We start from the raw sequence: 13,710 nt of genomic DNA on the forward strand, positions 1-13,710 counted from the left end.
GGCAATAGCACTCTTTCTCATACAGATTTCAAGAATGCTCTAATTTTAATCAAGAATACTCTCTAAAATTGCACTGTACTAGGGAAAAAAAAAAAAAAAAACAACACTTGGACAAGGAGTCAACAGATCTAAATTCCAGCAGCAGTAAACAAATCAGCTCTCAGAACTTCAACTTTCTCACCGAGAAAACAGAGATGAAACGGAGATAACATCTACTTAATAGCTCAACAGAAAGATGTAAACAAGATAATGCACGATAACAGTAAACTGTAAAGTGTTACAGAAACATTAGGTAAGGCAGTACTTATATTACTTGATATAATTATGATTTTGGTCGTATAACTGTGTTGGCATTTTATTTTTTAAATAAGTACCTTGACTTGTATTAATAAAAGTTTTGGTTTTCTTATTGCTTATATAAGTGGCTTGACCACTTACCATGGAATGCAGTAAGGTTAAATGCAAGGATTTAAAACTGTGGTCTTCACTGGCTGTGAGGAATCTGCAAAGACTTTTAAAGGGGTACACTGTTGGGGCTGATTTAAAAAAAATAAGTTTCCAAATCCTCTACTTCCTTATACCCACTTTCCTTAAACTCATCTGTCTGGGAAAATGCCTGTTTTCTACATTTCCTTTCACAGATGGCCCTTCTGCTCCAACTTGGCAAAGAAAAGGCATACCTCTCACCCATATTACTATGTTGCATTGCTATGAGGTGTCAGATCCTCCGGAGAATCGTTGACAAATAGTTTCCTTACTCAGGCATTATAAAGGCCACACCCATCTGTCTCAGTAGGAGATGAATTCCAATAAAGTTTAACTGTTTATATTTAATAATTAAAAATAAAAAATTTAAATTTATGTTGTCTACATGTATAAGTATTCATGTAATAATAACTTGACCCTAAATAATTTATTTTTTAACATTTAGAGCTTTGACAGGTATAGGAAATTTTGTCATCAGGTGGACATGACATCAAAGTAACAGGAGAGCAAGGACCAGTCACCAAAAGGAAAGGATGTTTGTTGCACTATGTTCCTATTTTGGATTTAAATGTTGTATATAACAGAAAATACTTCATAGTATTCTATAGTTGACTATCAACAATATATGTGATATTAAACAATATAATCAAAACAATCTTATTTTGCTATTGTCATTTCCTTTGGAACTGAAAGACAAATAATCAAATAATCATATTAATCACAAATGAGATCCTCGGATGAGTTATAATTATTTTCAAGATTTTTCTGTGCTTCTTAGAGTATGCCCCATAAAACACTTAGTGTTATAAATTTTAACTACGTGTGTGTATAGTTTTGAGAGAAAAAAATATCCTATGAACAAATAAACATGTTTCAACAAAGTTCAATAGATTAATTTTAATAGTGATAGCACTCACTCACTATGTTCCAGGCACTATTTTAAGCACTTTATATATACTAACTTTTGGAGAAGGAAATGGCAACCCACTCCAGTGTTCTTGCCTGGAGAATCCCAGGGACGGGGGAGCCTGGTGGGCTGTCGTCTCTGGGGTCGCACAGAGTCGGACACGACTGAAGCGACTTAGCAGCAGCAGCAGTAGCAGCAGCATATACTAACTTACTTTTCACAACATCTCTTTGAGGTAGGTACCATTTTTCACCCCAGTTTACAGATTGGAAAACTGAAGCAGAAACACATTAGGTCATGTGCCCAAGATCACAGCGTCGTCACCCAGAGAGGACGGGCGGTGCTGGCAGCCATCACACCCTGCTGTCTCTCGCCAGACCGCTGAGTCTTTAAAACAAAAATGCGCGTTCGAATCTTAAACAGGACGACAGTGCATGAAGCATTTACTTGATCAAGAAATTCTTGTCTCGCAAAGGATTTTTATAGAATCACTGCTCTTCAGACAACAATCTGAAGAATACTCTATAATCAGGATCTGTAATCAGGATCTGATTTATCTTTCTTCAAAGGCATTTCTAAAATACTCTGGAGCCAGATTACAAGGTTCCATGACTTGTGAATGGAACCAGCCAAACAAAAATCATCTGAATTGGGAAATGATCAGAGACAAGTAAGTAAAACATTCAGTATATTATGTGTAGCATAAGAGCTAATGAGAAGCTGATGATAGAGGAGAGAAAGTGGATATAAAATGTTAGCGAGGAGTGATGGTGGGTGTCACAGAGGGGATAATTTTGAGTGAACTGAAGGAGAGTCAGCTAGCCATGTGGCATCTGGTGATGATATTCCAAGCACAGAATGCATTATATGGAAAGGCCTTAAAGTAGAGAGTATTCCTCTTATTTTTAAGTAATGGCAAGGAAGGCAGTACAGACATAAATAAATGGGAAATTAGTAGAAATGAGATCAGAGAGATAATGATAGCTCCATCATATAAGGCTTTGTAGGTCATAGTGAAAATAATCAGCTTTACTTCCACATGAATAAGAATCCATGGGAAGATTGTGAGGAAGATCTCACTTAAAAGTATTAACAGGATCACTCTGGCTATTGTGTAGAGAATAGACTCAACAGGGCAAAAACAGAAGCAGGAAGAGCAATTAGGGGCAAAAACAGAAGCAGGAAGAGCAATTAGGAGGTTACTGTAATCATCTAAATGAGAGAAGGTGGTGGCTTAGACCAGGGTGGTGGCCCTGAGGGTGGTAAGAAGTGGTGGCATTTTAGATATGTTTAATTAGAGAGACTACAAAATTGCTGGACTAGATTGAGGCAGTGTGAGAGGGAGGGGTCAAAATTGTCTCCAGAATTCCTGACCAGAACAACTAGAAGAACTGGACTATGGTGAGCTACAGTCCACAGGGTCACAGAGTCAGACACAGCTTGAAGGAACAATAACGATTAGACTACAGATTTGAGATTCATCAGCCTAAGACGGTATTGAAAGCCATGCGATGTTATGAGACCACCTGGTTAGTGGGGACAGAAAAAAAGCTCTTTAACAATGAGAGGTTTCAAAGAGGAAGAGGAGTCAGCAAAACAAACTGGGGAGAAAAAACGAATGAAACAAAAGAATGAAATTTAAAAAGTGACTCTCTTAAGAGGGACTTTCTCTAGCATATAAGAGAAAAAGTGTTCCATAAAAAGTAACTGTCTGAAATACTGATGGCAGGCTAGGTAAGATGAGGACTGAGAACTGACCACAGGATTTAGCCATATGGGGTCACTGTTGTTGTTCAGTCGCTAAGTCATGTCCGACTCTTTGCTGTCCCATGAACTGCAGCATGCCAGGCTTCCCTGTCCTTCTCTGTCTCCCGGAGACTGCCCAAATTCATGTCCACTGAGTCAATGATGCTATCCAGCCATCTCATTTTCTGTCAACCCATTCTCCTCCTGCCTTCAATTTTTCCCAGCATGAGATTCTTTTCCAATGAGTCAGCTCTTTGCATCAGGTGGCCAAAGTATTGGAGTTTCAGCTACAGCATCAGTCCTTCCAAAGAGTATTAAGGGTTGATTGCCTTTAGGATTGACTGGTTTGATCTCCTTGTAGTCCAAGGGACTCTCCAGAGTCTTCTCCAGCAGCACAGTTTGAAAGTGTCAGTTCTCTGGCGCTCAGCCTTCTTTAAGGTCTGATTCAAACATCTGTACATGACTACTGTGGGATCACGAGTGATCTTAAAAAGGGGAGTTTGATGGAGTGATGGAAGTAAAGTTTGATTGGTATTCAAGCAAAAATGGGAAAGAAATTGGCAGCCCTTTCAAGGATTTTCCCAGTAAAGGAAAGAGGAGATATGAGATAGTAGTTGGAGGGGAAAATGGGTCCAAAGAGGATTTTCAGAATCAGTGTTCTTAACCATGATGATATATGACTTCATTAAATAAAGCTAAAAACTGGCCACCAGGGCTCACTAGGTGGCAGAGGAGCAGACAATTACTAATTGTACATTTAGATTGGATAAGAGCGATGAATCAAACAGATTAAGTTCTATGGGAGAAGAGAGTGAAAAGGAGAAGAGAAAGATACTAGAGATGCTTTCTAAACTGAGTCTTAAGGAAACCCTAGGATTTTACCTGCCAGAGGTCAGGGGAGGAAAGGATGACAGGAATGGGAAGGTGAAGATTTCAAGTAGGCAGAGGAGCTCCAAGAACACACAGGAGGTGCAAAATTAATTGCATGGGAAATGAATAATCTAGTGTACAAACGATGTGCATGAGCAGCTGCTTGGGGTGCAGAGAAGGAAGAAAGGGGTGACTTAGGCTGGAAAGGACATCAGTGACACCTGAGAAATGGCCCTGAATGCCATAATAAGGATATTTTAGTTTCTGAGTATGAAGAAGAGGAATTATCAAACATATTGAAGTAAGAAAAGTGACATGACTGTTTCTGAAAGATAAATGATGGGATTTGAAGAACAGACTGAAAGGGGGCCCTCTGTCAGAATAAGGCATGGTTAGCATGCTAAAAAGGAATGAGCATTCTTTCTTTTAATAAAAGTGAATGCAGTAGATCTAATTAAAATTCCACTCAAGTGAATCCAACACCATCCACATGCTGTCCACAAAATGAAGAACATGGCTTACTTGTGGCATTTTCCAAAGAAGCAACATCAGTGTAGGAAATTTTAGGAAAAGGTAAAGTAGAGATATACTCAATAAAAATAAGCAGAAAGTGTCAAAATTCAGTTTCTCTATCATCACAAAATATTTATTAAATTATTTATCTTGTGCCTTTTATATGCTAATATATACTGAAAGACAAGGAAACTTTAAGTATTTTTTAAGACTTATAAAATTTTGCTGAAAATGGAAATCCCTTAAGGAAGTACCAAAAATCTTCAACCTACTCTTCAATTTAAAAGATACTGACTTGCTAATTTGACCACATGTTAGAGATTAAATAATTACCTTTAATTTTGTGAGCCAGTGTTGATGACCTGGCTTTTCAAATATTTATCTGATTACTGCAAAATCATAATGAAAATTAAACTAATTAATAATTACAGGCATCAGAAATGATGTATTTCTTATACAGTGGTTTACAGTACTCAGTATGAAACAGAATTGTAAAGTATATACATCTATTTCTCTGTCCTCTTTTGAAGTGTTCTGAAGGATTTTTAATTCCATGAAATGCTTTCTTTGGCATTTTATTCCCTTAGAAAGTTTCCAGACAAGGACTAATTATAACATCTTAAAAATTATACAGATTATTGAGTTTTAACATAAATGTTCAATGCTAAGTCACAATTACAATCAACAGAGTAAAGATACTCTTTATTTAAGTTCATGAAAAAAGTTTACTTCTAATATAAACAATTATACTTAAAGAACTTTCAGAACAATGTTTCAAATATTCTGAAGTGGGATATCACTTGAAGACAATATATTTTAGTTAGCAAGGAAAATTAAATAAAATGCAAAAGAAATTATTAAGTGATCTTATTTCTATCTTTAGTACTCTTGCTGGCTAGAGATTCCAATCAAGGTAACCTTGTTACATTGCTAATACAAGGAGATCTATAACTCAACTCATATTAAAAATATCCCAAAGAATTTACAAGGAGACCTGTAACTCAACTCATATTAAACATATTCCAAAGAGAAGCATGGGATAGCAAAAACATTTGTGGACTACAAATTTGGTCCTAGTCCTGGTTTTTTTAAGCTGTACAACTTAAGACAAGATTTTAACCACTTTATCTTAATTTTCCTTATTACTATAACGAAGTGATTGCAATAGATACTAGGGATATAATATGTAGCTCAACTAACCCTGAGGTGTGGCCTGAAACGAGATTATAATTTTATTACTACTGCATAAAAACAAGGATTTAAAAAATACAGTGTGTATGTCAATAAAATGAACTCCTGTAAGCAATACCAAACCTGAGAAACAGAACATTACCAGTCTTTAGAAATTCCTATGTGCCCCTTGCCTTCCCCACTCATCACTCTGTACTCAACTGCCCTCCCTCCCACAGGATGCTACACCACTGAATAAGGCTTGTGTTGATCACTGCTATGCTTTTCTTGATTGCTCACCACATATTTTATACTTCTGCATAATTATACAGCTGTGCTTGTTTCCAAATAATAAGAATGGATCCATCCTGCAGGAATTTTTCTATAACGTTTACAACATTCATTCACTTTGATGCATGTAGTTGTAATTCACACATTTTCACTAAGGCACAGTATTCTCCTACAGTTTACCCATTCTCCTATTAATGAAATTTTTGTTCATTTTATTCATTCTGTTTAGACTACAGCTCTTATAAACACTGCAGCTATTTATCATTCTTCTGTTGTTGCTGCTATTGTTGCTTTATTCTATTTATTTTCTTAAATTTGGTCACACTGGGCAGCTTGTGAGATCTTAAATCCCTGATTGAATCAAGGATTGAACCCAGGCCCTGGCAATGAAAGCACTAAGTCCTAACTGCTGGACTGCCAGGGAACTTGCCTTTTGTGTATCTAAGAAATGGCATCTGGGGAAAAATGAAAATCTAAAGCTGAGCTCATTTCTCTTGGTTTCCATCTTCTCCTAAATATCTGATAATTTTTAATTTCCTTGCTAGTATCTGATGTTCACCAGACAATTAAAAACAAATTTAAATACACACAAACACACATACTTGTATACACTCACCACACACATACATATGTACACATCTCAGCATTTTCAGCTTTTCTCAGATGGAGAGTTAGCTCTAATTATAGTCTGATGTTCTTGGATGTGGGTTTCTCTTATCTTCTTTGGTTTTTGCATATGCCATCCTGACCAGATTATGAAAGACTTCTATGTGGATACTAGATCCATAGTATGTATTCAGAACTTGATAGACTGCCTGCCACACAATAAACAATCCCTGTGTTAAAAAATGTAACAAGTACAAGTCTTGGCAGCTTATCAGAATGTGTGGCTTGATACTGGAAAAAGAAAATAAGCAAACATCATTTTAAGATTCCTAAAGATTGATAATGGCCATGCCATTCCCCAGAAAGGACAAAAGAAGTCAAAGGATAGAAGAAACAGCAATAGCATTGGGGTGAAGCTGACTTTGTTTTTTGGCTCTGGCTGAATCTGGTGTATTTTTAAGGTACTTAAGAGAAGCTATTTGAGTTAAATTGAGAAACGTAGATTAGAACTTCAGAAAAGAGGTATGAGCTGGATACATGATGTAAGTTATCTCTTGTTACAGTAATTGCTAAGAGAAATAAGAAATATAAAGAGACAGCAGCTGAGTATAAAACACTAGAGAATTTCTAGAAGCACCAAGGGGCTAAGTAAGAACACTTAAAGAAGACAGATGAGTGTTGAAAGTAAGAACAGGAAACTTAGAGGAATGTCGCTTAATGGAAGATAATGAGGAAGGCAGTCTGGCAAAAGCAATTATTGCATGATCAAATGTGGCTGAAAGGTTAATAAAGGTCTGGAATGAAAACAGTATTATAATAAATAATATCTATTGAGTAATCAAGGCAGGCAAGAATGTGGAGGGTTGGAGAGATTTGAATTTTTAAGTGAGAAGAAAAGTGCAGGAAAGAGTTGAGATGATTTTAAGCAGGCATTAAGAGAGCAACAGAACAACAAACACACTAATGAATAGATCTGAGGGCTTAAAGGAAGGCAGCCAGTCAGTATGTGAGTGAACATGAATTTGCACAATTTTGTGACTTTTGCTAACAAAGTTAACATCTTGGAGTGAGAAAGAAATCAGTTTTCCAGAAAGAGAAAGGAATTAGTTTACAGGAAACCATGAGAAATTCATTTCTAGACATTTTGAAGATTAATATTTGGAAAAGAGAATGGATAGTGGGATACAGATTTCGGAGTTAACTACATAGAAATGACAATTAAAATCAATGGCATATGTACATATTTACATGTCATAATTTTTTTAGTTAAAAAAAGACTATTTTTCTTAGAGAAATTATACCTAATCTGAAAATATTAATAGCTTCCATTCCTATTAATGAGTGTGGATTTGTTTTTGTCTTTGAGAACTTGAAAACTACCCTATTTTAATTTTAAGAATAATTCCATTATAACCAAATGGCAATAAGAATCCTAAAATTATAACCACTAGGAAGAAACTCACGAAACCCGACAGGACTGCAGATATATGCTTGAGTATAGCAGTTGTTAAACCACTATTATGAAAAACTCTCCTAACCCTTGCCTTTGTGTATAGGCAGTTATTATCTGGGGAAAACGGAAACAAAACAAAACATATGCAGGGCTACTGTTTTACCAGTAGAGACAAGAATGGCCACAACGGCTGTTTAAAATTGATATCTGTTCTAATTACTTAAGCTTCATGCTCCAGTGGTTGTGAAACTTTCATGACATAACCTTTGCTCATATTTGGGCTTCCCAGGTGGTGCAGTGGTAAAGAATCCGCCTGCCAATGCAGTAGACACAAGAGACGCAGATTCAATCCCGGGGTTGGGAAGATCCCCTGGAATAGGAAATGGCAACCCAATCCAGTGTTCTTGCCTGGAAAATTTCATGGAGGAGCCTGGTGGCCTATACAGTCCATGGATCACAAAGAGTCGGACACAACTGAGCACTTAGACACACACATACACATACACCTGCTCATATTATATTCACTGAATTACTAATATATAACATTTCAATACTTTTCACACTCTAAAGTGTATTTTACATATGTAACCATATATAACTTTATCATTATAACAACCTCTCAGTACAAAAGGGAATCATTAGAACTCTTATTTCATGCTCAAATTCAGTTTCTTCTACTAATAACAGTGACCCTGAATAAATTCACCTGAAAATGAACAGTCACTTCACTTACAACACAGGATAGCTATTATTATTGAAACAAAATCATCATACCATTTGGTGATGCCATAACACTCTTTAATAATATCCTGCAGTATGGCACGATAGAAGAGGGACTCAGTAGGCAGCTGAAAAAAAAAAAAAAAGCAGATACATATGAGCACAAGAAACAAGTAAAAAACAGAAATTAAATCAATGCTTGAGAGTTGGGACCATAAGTGAATGTTAGAAACCTGAGTTTGCTGTTAACATAGAGGATAATATTATAACTCTTCTATTCTAAATAAAATGTACCTGGGGGCTAATTCTCACTGAGAAAATAAAAGAAACTATAAAAGAAGTAGTAGTGAATGAAGCAGAAAAGGAATAATCAAAGAAAAATGAGCTAACATCCCAAATGGAGTGCTTATTATTTAAAAACGTAGAAATAAACTTTCACAACTGCATCAGCACTGTGTAAGAGAGAAGTAGGATGCGTGCAAAAGAGCAGAGAATGTGGGTCTTTCCTCATAGATGTGGATTAGAGATTTAACCTAGGATGCTGAGCCAGAGAGAAAAGGCATTACACTACATAAGGACATTCCAAAATATGTTCATTTCCTAGGGAAAAAGAAGTGGGAAGTGCCCATGAAGGTCCAAAGGTAGGGAAGAAGGCCTTAGTGATGCATAATAGTTTCTTTTTTTTTTAATTTAAATTTTATTTTATTTTATAAATTTAGTAGAAGGTAATAAAGAACTATACAGAAAAGAAAAATGCTTCACTGTGGCAATGTAAGAGGTACTCTTATACTAAGAAACTATAAATAGTGGCCAAAGACCTTTTAATACTGATAGTATAGGAAAATTCAACACAAATATCAGGAACAATAACCTTGTTTCCATGTCGTTACTGTTGAAAAAAAGAAAAATGAGCAAGTGAGGAAGGAGGTCAACAATAATTGAATACCTCTGAGTAGTCAAATAAGGTAAAAACTGTTTTAAAGACAGAGTTCAATGAAACGTGCATATCTAATAAGTTATCCTTTTGTAACTTCAATTCTCCTTCTGAGCCCCACATTGTTACTATTATGTTTTCAACTACAACACACTGGATTCAAGTGGAGTTTAGCAGAAAATAAACATTTTGCCTGTGTGCTCAGGCAGGAAACCTATTCTACTGCCCCACTTCGCCACTTAACATCAAATTCCTACACTGCGTGTCCCAGATGCTGAGACTAAAAAAAATCCCAAGTTGGCAGTTGAGGGTCAACCATTATTTCTTGGGTCTTTACCCAATGGCATTGCCTTCTTAAGTCACTGGAGAACATCTGACTTGTAGGATCTTGAGAGAGTACTTTGAACACAAGTTATATCCTCACTGGATGGTGGGAGCAGTGAGAAGGGTGATTCTAGTAGGAAATGGTATTAGTAATACCAGTTTCCAACCCAACTCCTAAATGACTCACTGAAAAGCAGACATATATATACTTGAGTGCCCACACTAAAATTTATAAACTTCAAAAGGCACACTCCTTATACAAAATCTCTTTCCAAATACAACTCCTTAAGACAAAATCTCTGATTTATAAACTTTCATTTCCTGAAGAGTTTTCCAAAAATTTCATTAAGAATTTCCCATCTCTGGATATATTTTCTATTTGATAATTTTTGATCTTCAGTTCAGTTCAGTTCAGTTCAGTCACTCAGTCGTGTCCGACTCTTTGCGACCCCATGAATCGCAGCACACCAGGCCTCCCTGTCCATCACCAACTCCTGGAGTAATTCTTTTTTGCAGTACCTACAATCTCTATTATCTGTCCCCCATTTCCCCCAAATCCTTTTAGTTCTCTCACAGAAATGTTGAAATCCCTTTTCATATATTAATACCTACTCATATTGCTCTAGTGAAATTCAAAACATTCTGAGAAATATTTAATGAAGTGAAATATTAGAATTATAAATGGCTTACAAAATTAATTTTTTATTTGATTAGTTATAATACATAGGAACTTCAATGTTATGTACATTTTATATAAAACTCCTAAAAACACTGAAGCTGTTGTTTGAGCTGAGGAAGCCTGGCTCTGATGTCCCACTACTAAGCCATGATACTCTTTTGCTTCTTCCACATTTTGGCAAAGATGGGGTGTCATCAATTTTTTCATTACACACTTTCATGTACAAAAGCTGAGAAGAAACTCTTAAAAATAAAGCTCTCCTTTCCCATGCCTTTTAGATAAATTATATAAAATGATATTCAGATAATTTAGAAATACATGTACATTTAATTGTTATTAAAAACTGACTATAGAAAGGCTACCAAAAAGACCAAGAAACATACTTTAAGCAAGAGAACATACAAAAAATGGAATGCACAGAGGAATACAAACAGGATGGAATAAATCATCATTCCCCAGTAACCCTGAGTAAAGAACTTTACAGCTGTTTCCTAAGAGAAAGGAAAGAGAGTTATGAAGTGCCTTCGAATGTGCACTCCTTGAATAACCAGGACTATCCATCCTGGTAAATACAGATGGGGGTAAGTGGGAAGGAAGTCAACATCTTCCGAGCAGCCTGTGCCTGACCACTCCAGGAACAAGCTGGATGTGCCTCAGAGTTTACTTTCTTTTCTTTGCAAATGATAAATCAACTTAACACTTTGATGAATTTTAAAATGAGAGGGAGCAGACAGAGGACACCCTTAAAGGATGTATATGTATGTTAAGACATACATGTTACAGGTCTAGTGGACAGGGCGCTAAGCTGGAAAAACTCTACAATTAATTGAGCTAGAATGTACTATTAAACTTGTGCTGTGTTATCATGTTCTCACGTAAGTTTGGGGAATACTTAACTCACAAGATGGGCTGTAAACATGAACGAGCGCTTGGGCAACTGACGAGCAGAGCACAGCACTGGGGCATTATGATGATTAATGCTCTTTCCTCTTCCAGACCCCTAAGGAACCACTATTTTGATCTGTACTATAGTCAAGAGCTTGGGCTCCAGAGTCAGAGATTCAAATCTCATTGTTCACTACTTAACAGCTTTCTTGTGTGTATTGTGAAATAATAGTCCCCACCTTAGAGGCCATGTATGGGGCACTTTAATTGAAAAAGCGAACTTTGAACTGAAATTTGCTAAGCATTGTATGAAACTAAGCTTTCATTTTCATGATCATAATTAATCACCTGAAACAGTAACAAGAGTTGATATGTATTGAAGACTTACTATGTGACATTGTTTTAAGCATTTTACATCTTTCACTCATTTAATCCTCACAAAAACTCTATGAGAAAGGTATTAGTATTACTCTTAGTTTTATGATTGTTATTATTTGTATTTTACAGATTAAGAAGTTAAGCTGTGGAGAAATCATGATGTGTCCCCAGCTCACTAAGCCAGTAACTGATGTAGACAGGATGCAAATCAGCTGTCAGAGAATAAAGCCTACAAGCTTAAAGTATGCTCAAATGTCTTTAAAAAATCAGTTTTTGTCAGTTTTTAGGTAGCTCAATCAATATTTTTTTTATAATTTTATTTTTTTAAATTTTATTTATTTATTTAAAAATTTTTTTTAACTTTTTTTAAACTGTGCTCAGTTGTGTCCAACTCTTTGCAGCCCCATGGACTGTAGCCCGCCAGGTTCCTCTGTCCAGAGCATTTTCCAGTCAAGAATACTGGATTGGGTTGTCATTTCCTCCTCCAGGGGATCTTCCCAACTCAGGGATCGAACCTGCGTCTCTTGTGCCTCCTGCACTGGCAGGCGGATTCTTTACCACTAGTGCCACCTGGGAAGCTCCTACTTTTTAAAAAAATCCACACAATGTTCTTACCATTGTGTCTGATCCAAAGCAAGCACTCAGTAAATGATACTTGTTACTACTATTATCTATTATCATATTTAAAAATTAAAATTGACATATTAATACTCTGAAAAGAAGCTAAAAATAAATCTCTAAAATTTAGGTCCAGTAAGAAAATTTTGTGATAAATTTAAAAGGAACTCTAAAAAATGTTAAAAATATTAAAACATTTCATAAATCATAAGGTAGAGGATAAAGCAATTACATTGAATACATTTAACATCTGTTTATATATAAAAACTCATTTGGTTGTTGCAACTAATGACTAATGAATTCAATAAAAACAAAAGTTAAAAAACAATCAAATAAAATGTGTGCTTTGAACTATAGTTAAAAAATAAATTGAATGTTATACCTTGTTTATCTTTGCTTGAACTAAGCCCATAAAAGCTTCAAAGTCAGCAACAACATTCGTCAGAAATATTTATAGACTGTTTAATATAATATGAAGAAATGAGACCCTAGTATAAGAGTATAATGTAGAAGTTTTCCTAAAAGCTTAATATTCTTTTCCTGAGAGTTCAATTTTCTTTTATAATAAAGTAAATGTACAGAAAATGTGTAAGTTTGAATATGAAGAGGAGACAAGAAGAGGGAGTATTTATTAAAATCCATCAGGTTTTAGGTTCACCAGCAGGTCAAGTATGAAGAGCACTTTGAGAAAACCTATCACTTTCATCAGCTGGATAAGAGTAAACACTCTCACTTACCCCTTGGCCAACTGCAACCCGCTCCAGAGCCTTTAAGGAGAAAAAAATAAGACAAAGATAGTTGATATGTTTAGTCTTATCTTATAAAACTTATAAACACATTATATGAGGGCTTGTAAAACTGACATTTACAGAGATTAATTAACTGATAACATAATAGTTTATACACTTACAAGTGTTAATATCATGAAGGAATGCTAACTGGCACACTTGTATAATTTAGGACTGCTATACGCATGTGTGTCATGTACACAAACACATACACACTGCAACTGTATACACTCTTTGAACTTAGAAGGAATTAGAAAACAGGAAAGATATAAAGACACATTCTTGGCTCTCTTTTATTGTAGCTAAAACAAATAAATCCAAAGCTATTACAATATATGTAAT

The 13,710-nt window shown here is 35.6% G+C and overlaps 1 protein-coding gene across 4 annotated transcripts in view; it reads right to left on the reverse strand.

Annotated features, from left to right (window-relative positions):
• METTL25 (methyltransferase like 25) overlaps positions 1-13,710 on the reverse strand; it is a 113,408-nt gene that overhangs the window by 25,402 nt on the left and 74,296 nt on the right. For 3 of the 4 annotated variants that reach the window (XM_055586808.1, XM_055586799.1, XM_055586817.1), the window contains exons 7-8: positions 13,318-13,347; positions 8,817-8,890 (exon numbers count right to left, since the gene is read on the reverse strand). In XM_055586808.1, coding sequence (XP_055442783.1) covers positions 8,817-8,890; positions 13,318-13,347 — 104 coding nt within the window. Of the gene's footprint in view, positions 1-1,673; positions 1,781-8,816; positions 8,891-13,317; positions 13,348-13,710 lie in introns of those variants that run through there. The other variant, XM_055586825.1, reaches the window with a different exon arrangement.

This window comes from Bubalus kerabau, chromosome 1 (assembly GCF_029407905.1).
Source record: "Bubalus kerabau isolate K-KA32 ecotype Philippines breed swamp buffalo chromosome 1, PCC_UOA_SB_1v2, whole genome shotgun sequence".
NCBI lineage: Eukaryota > Metazoa > Chordata > Mammalia > Artiodactyla > Bovidae > Bubalus > Bubalus kerabau.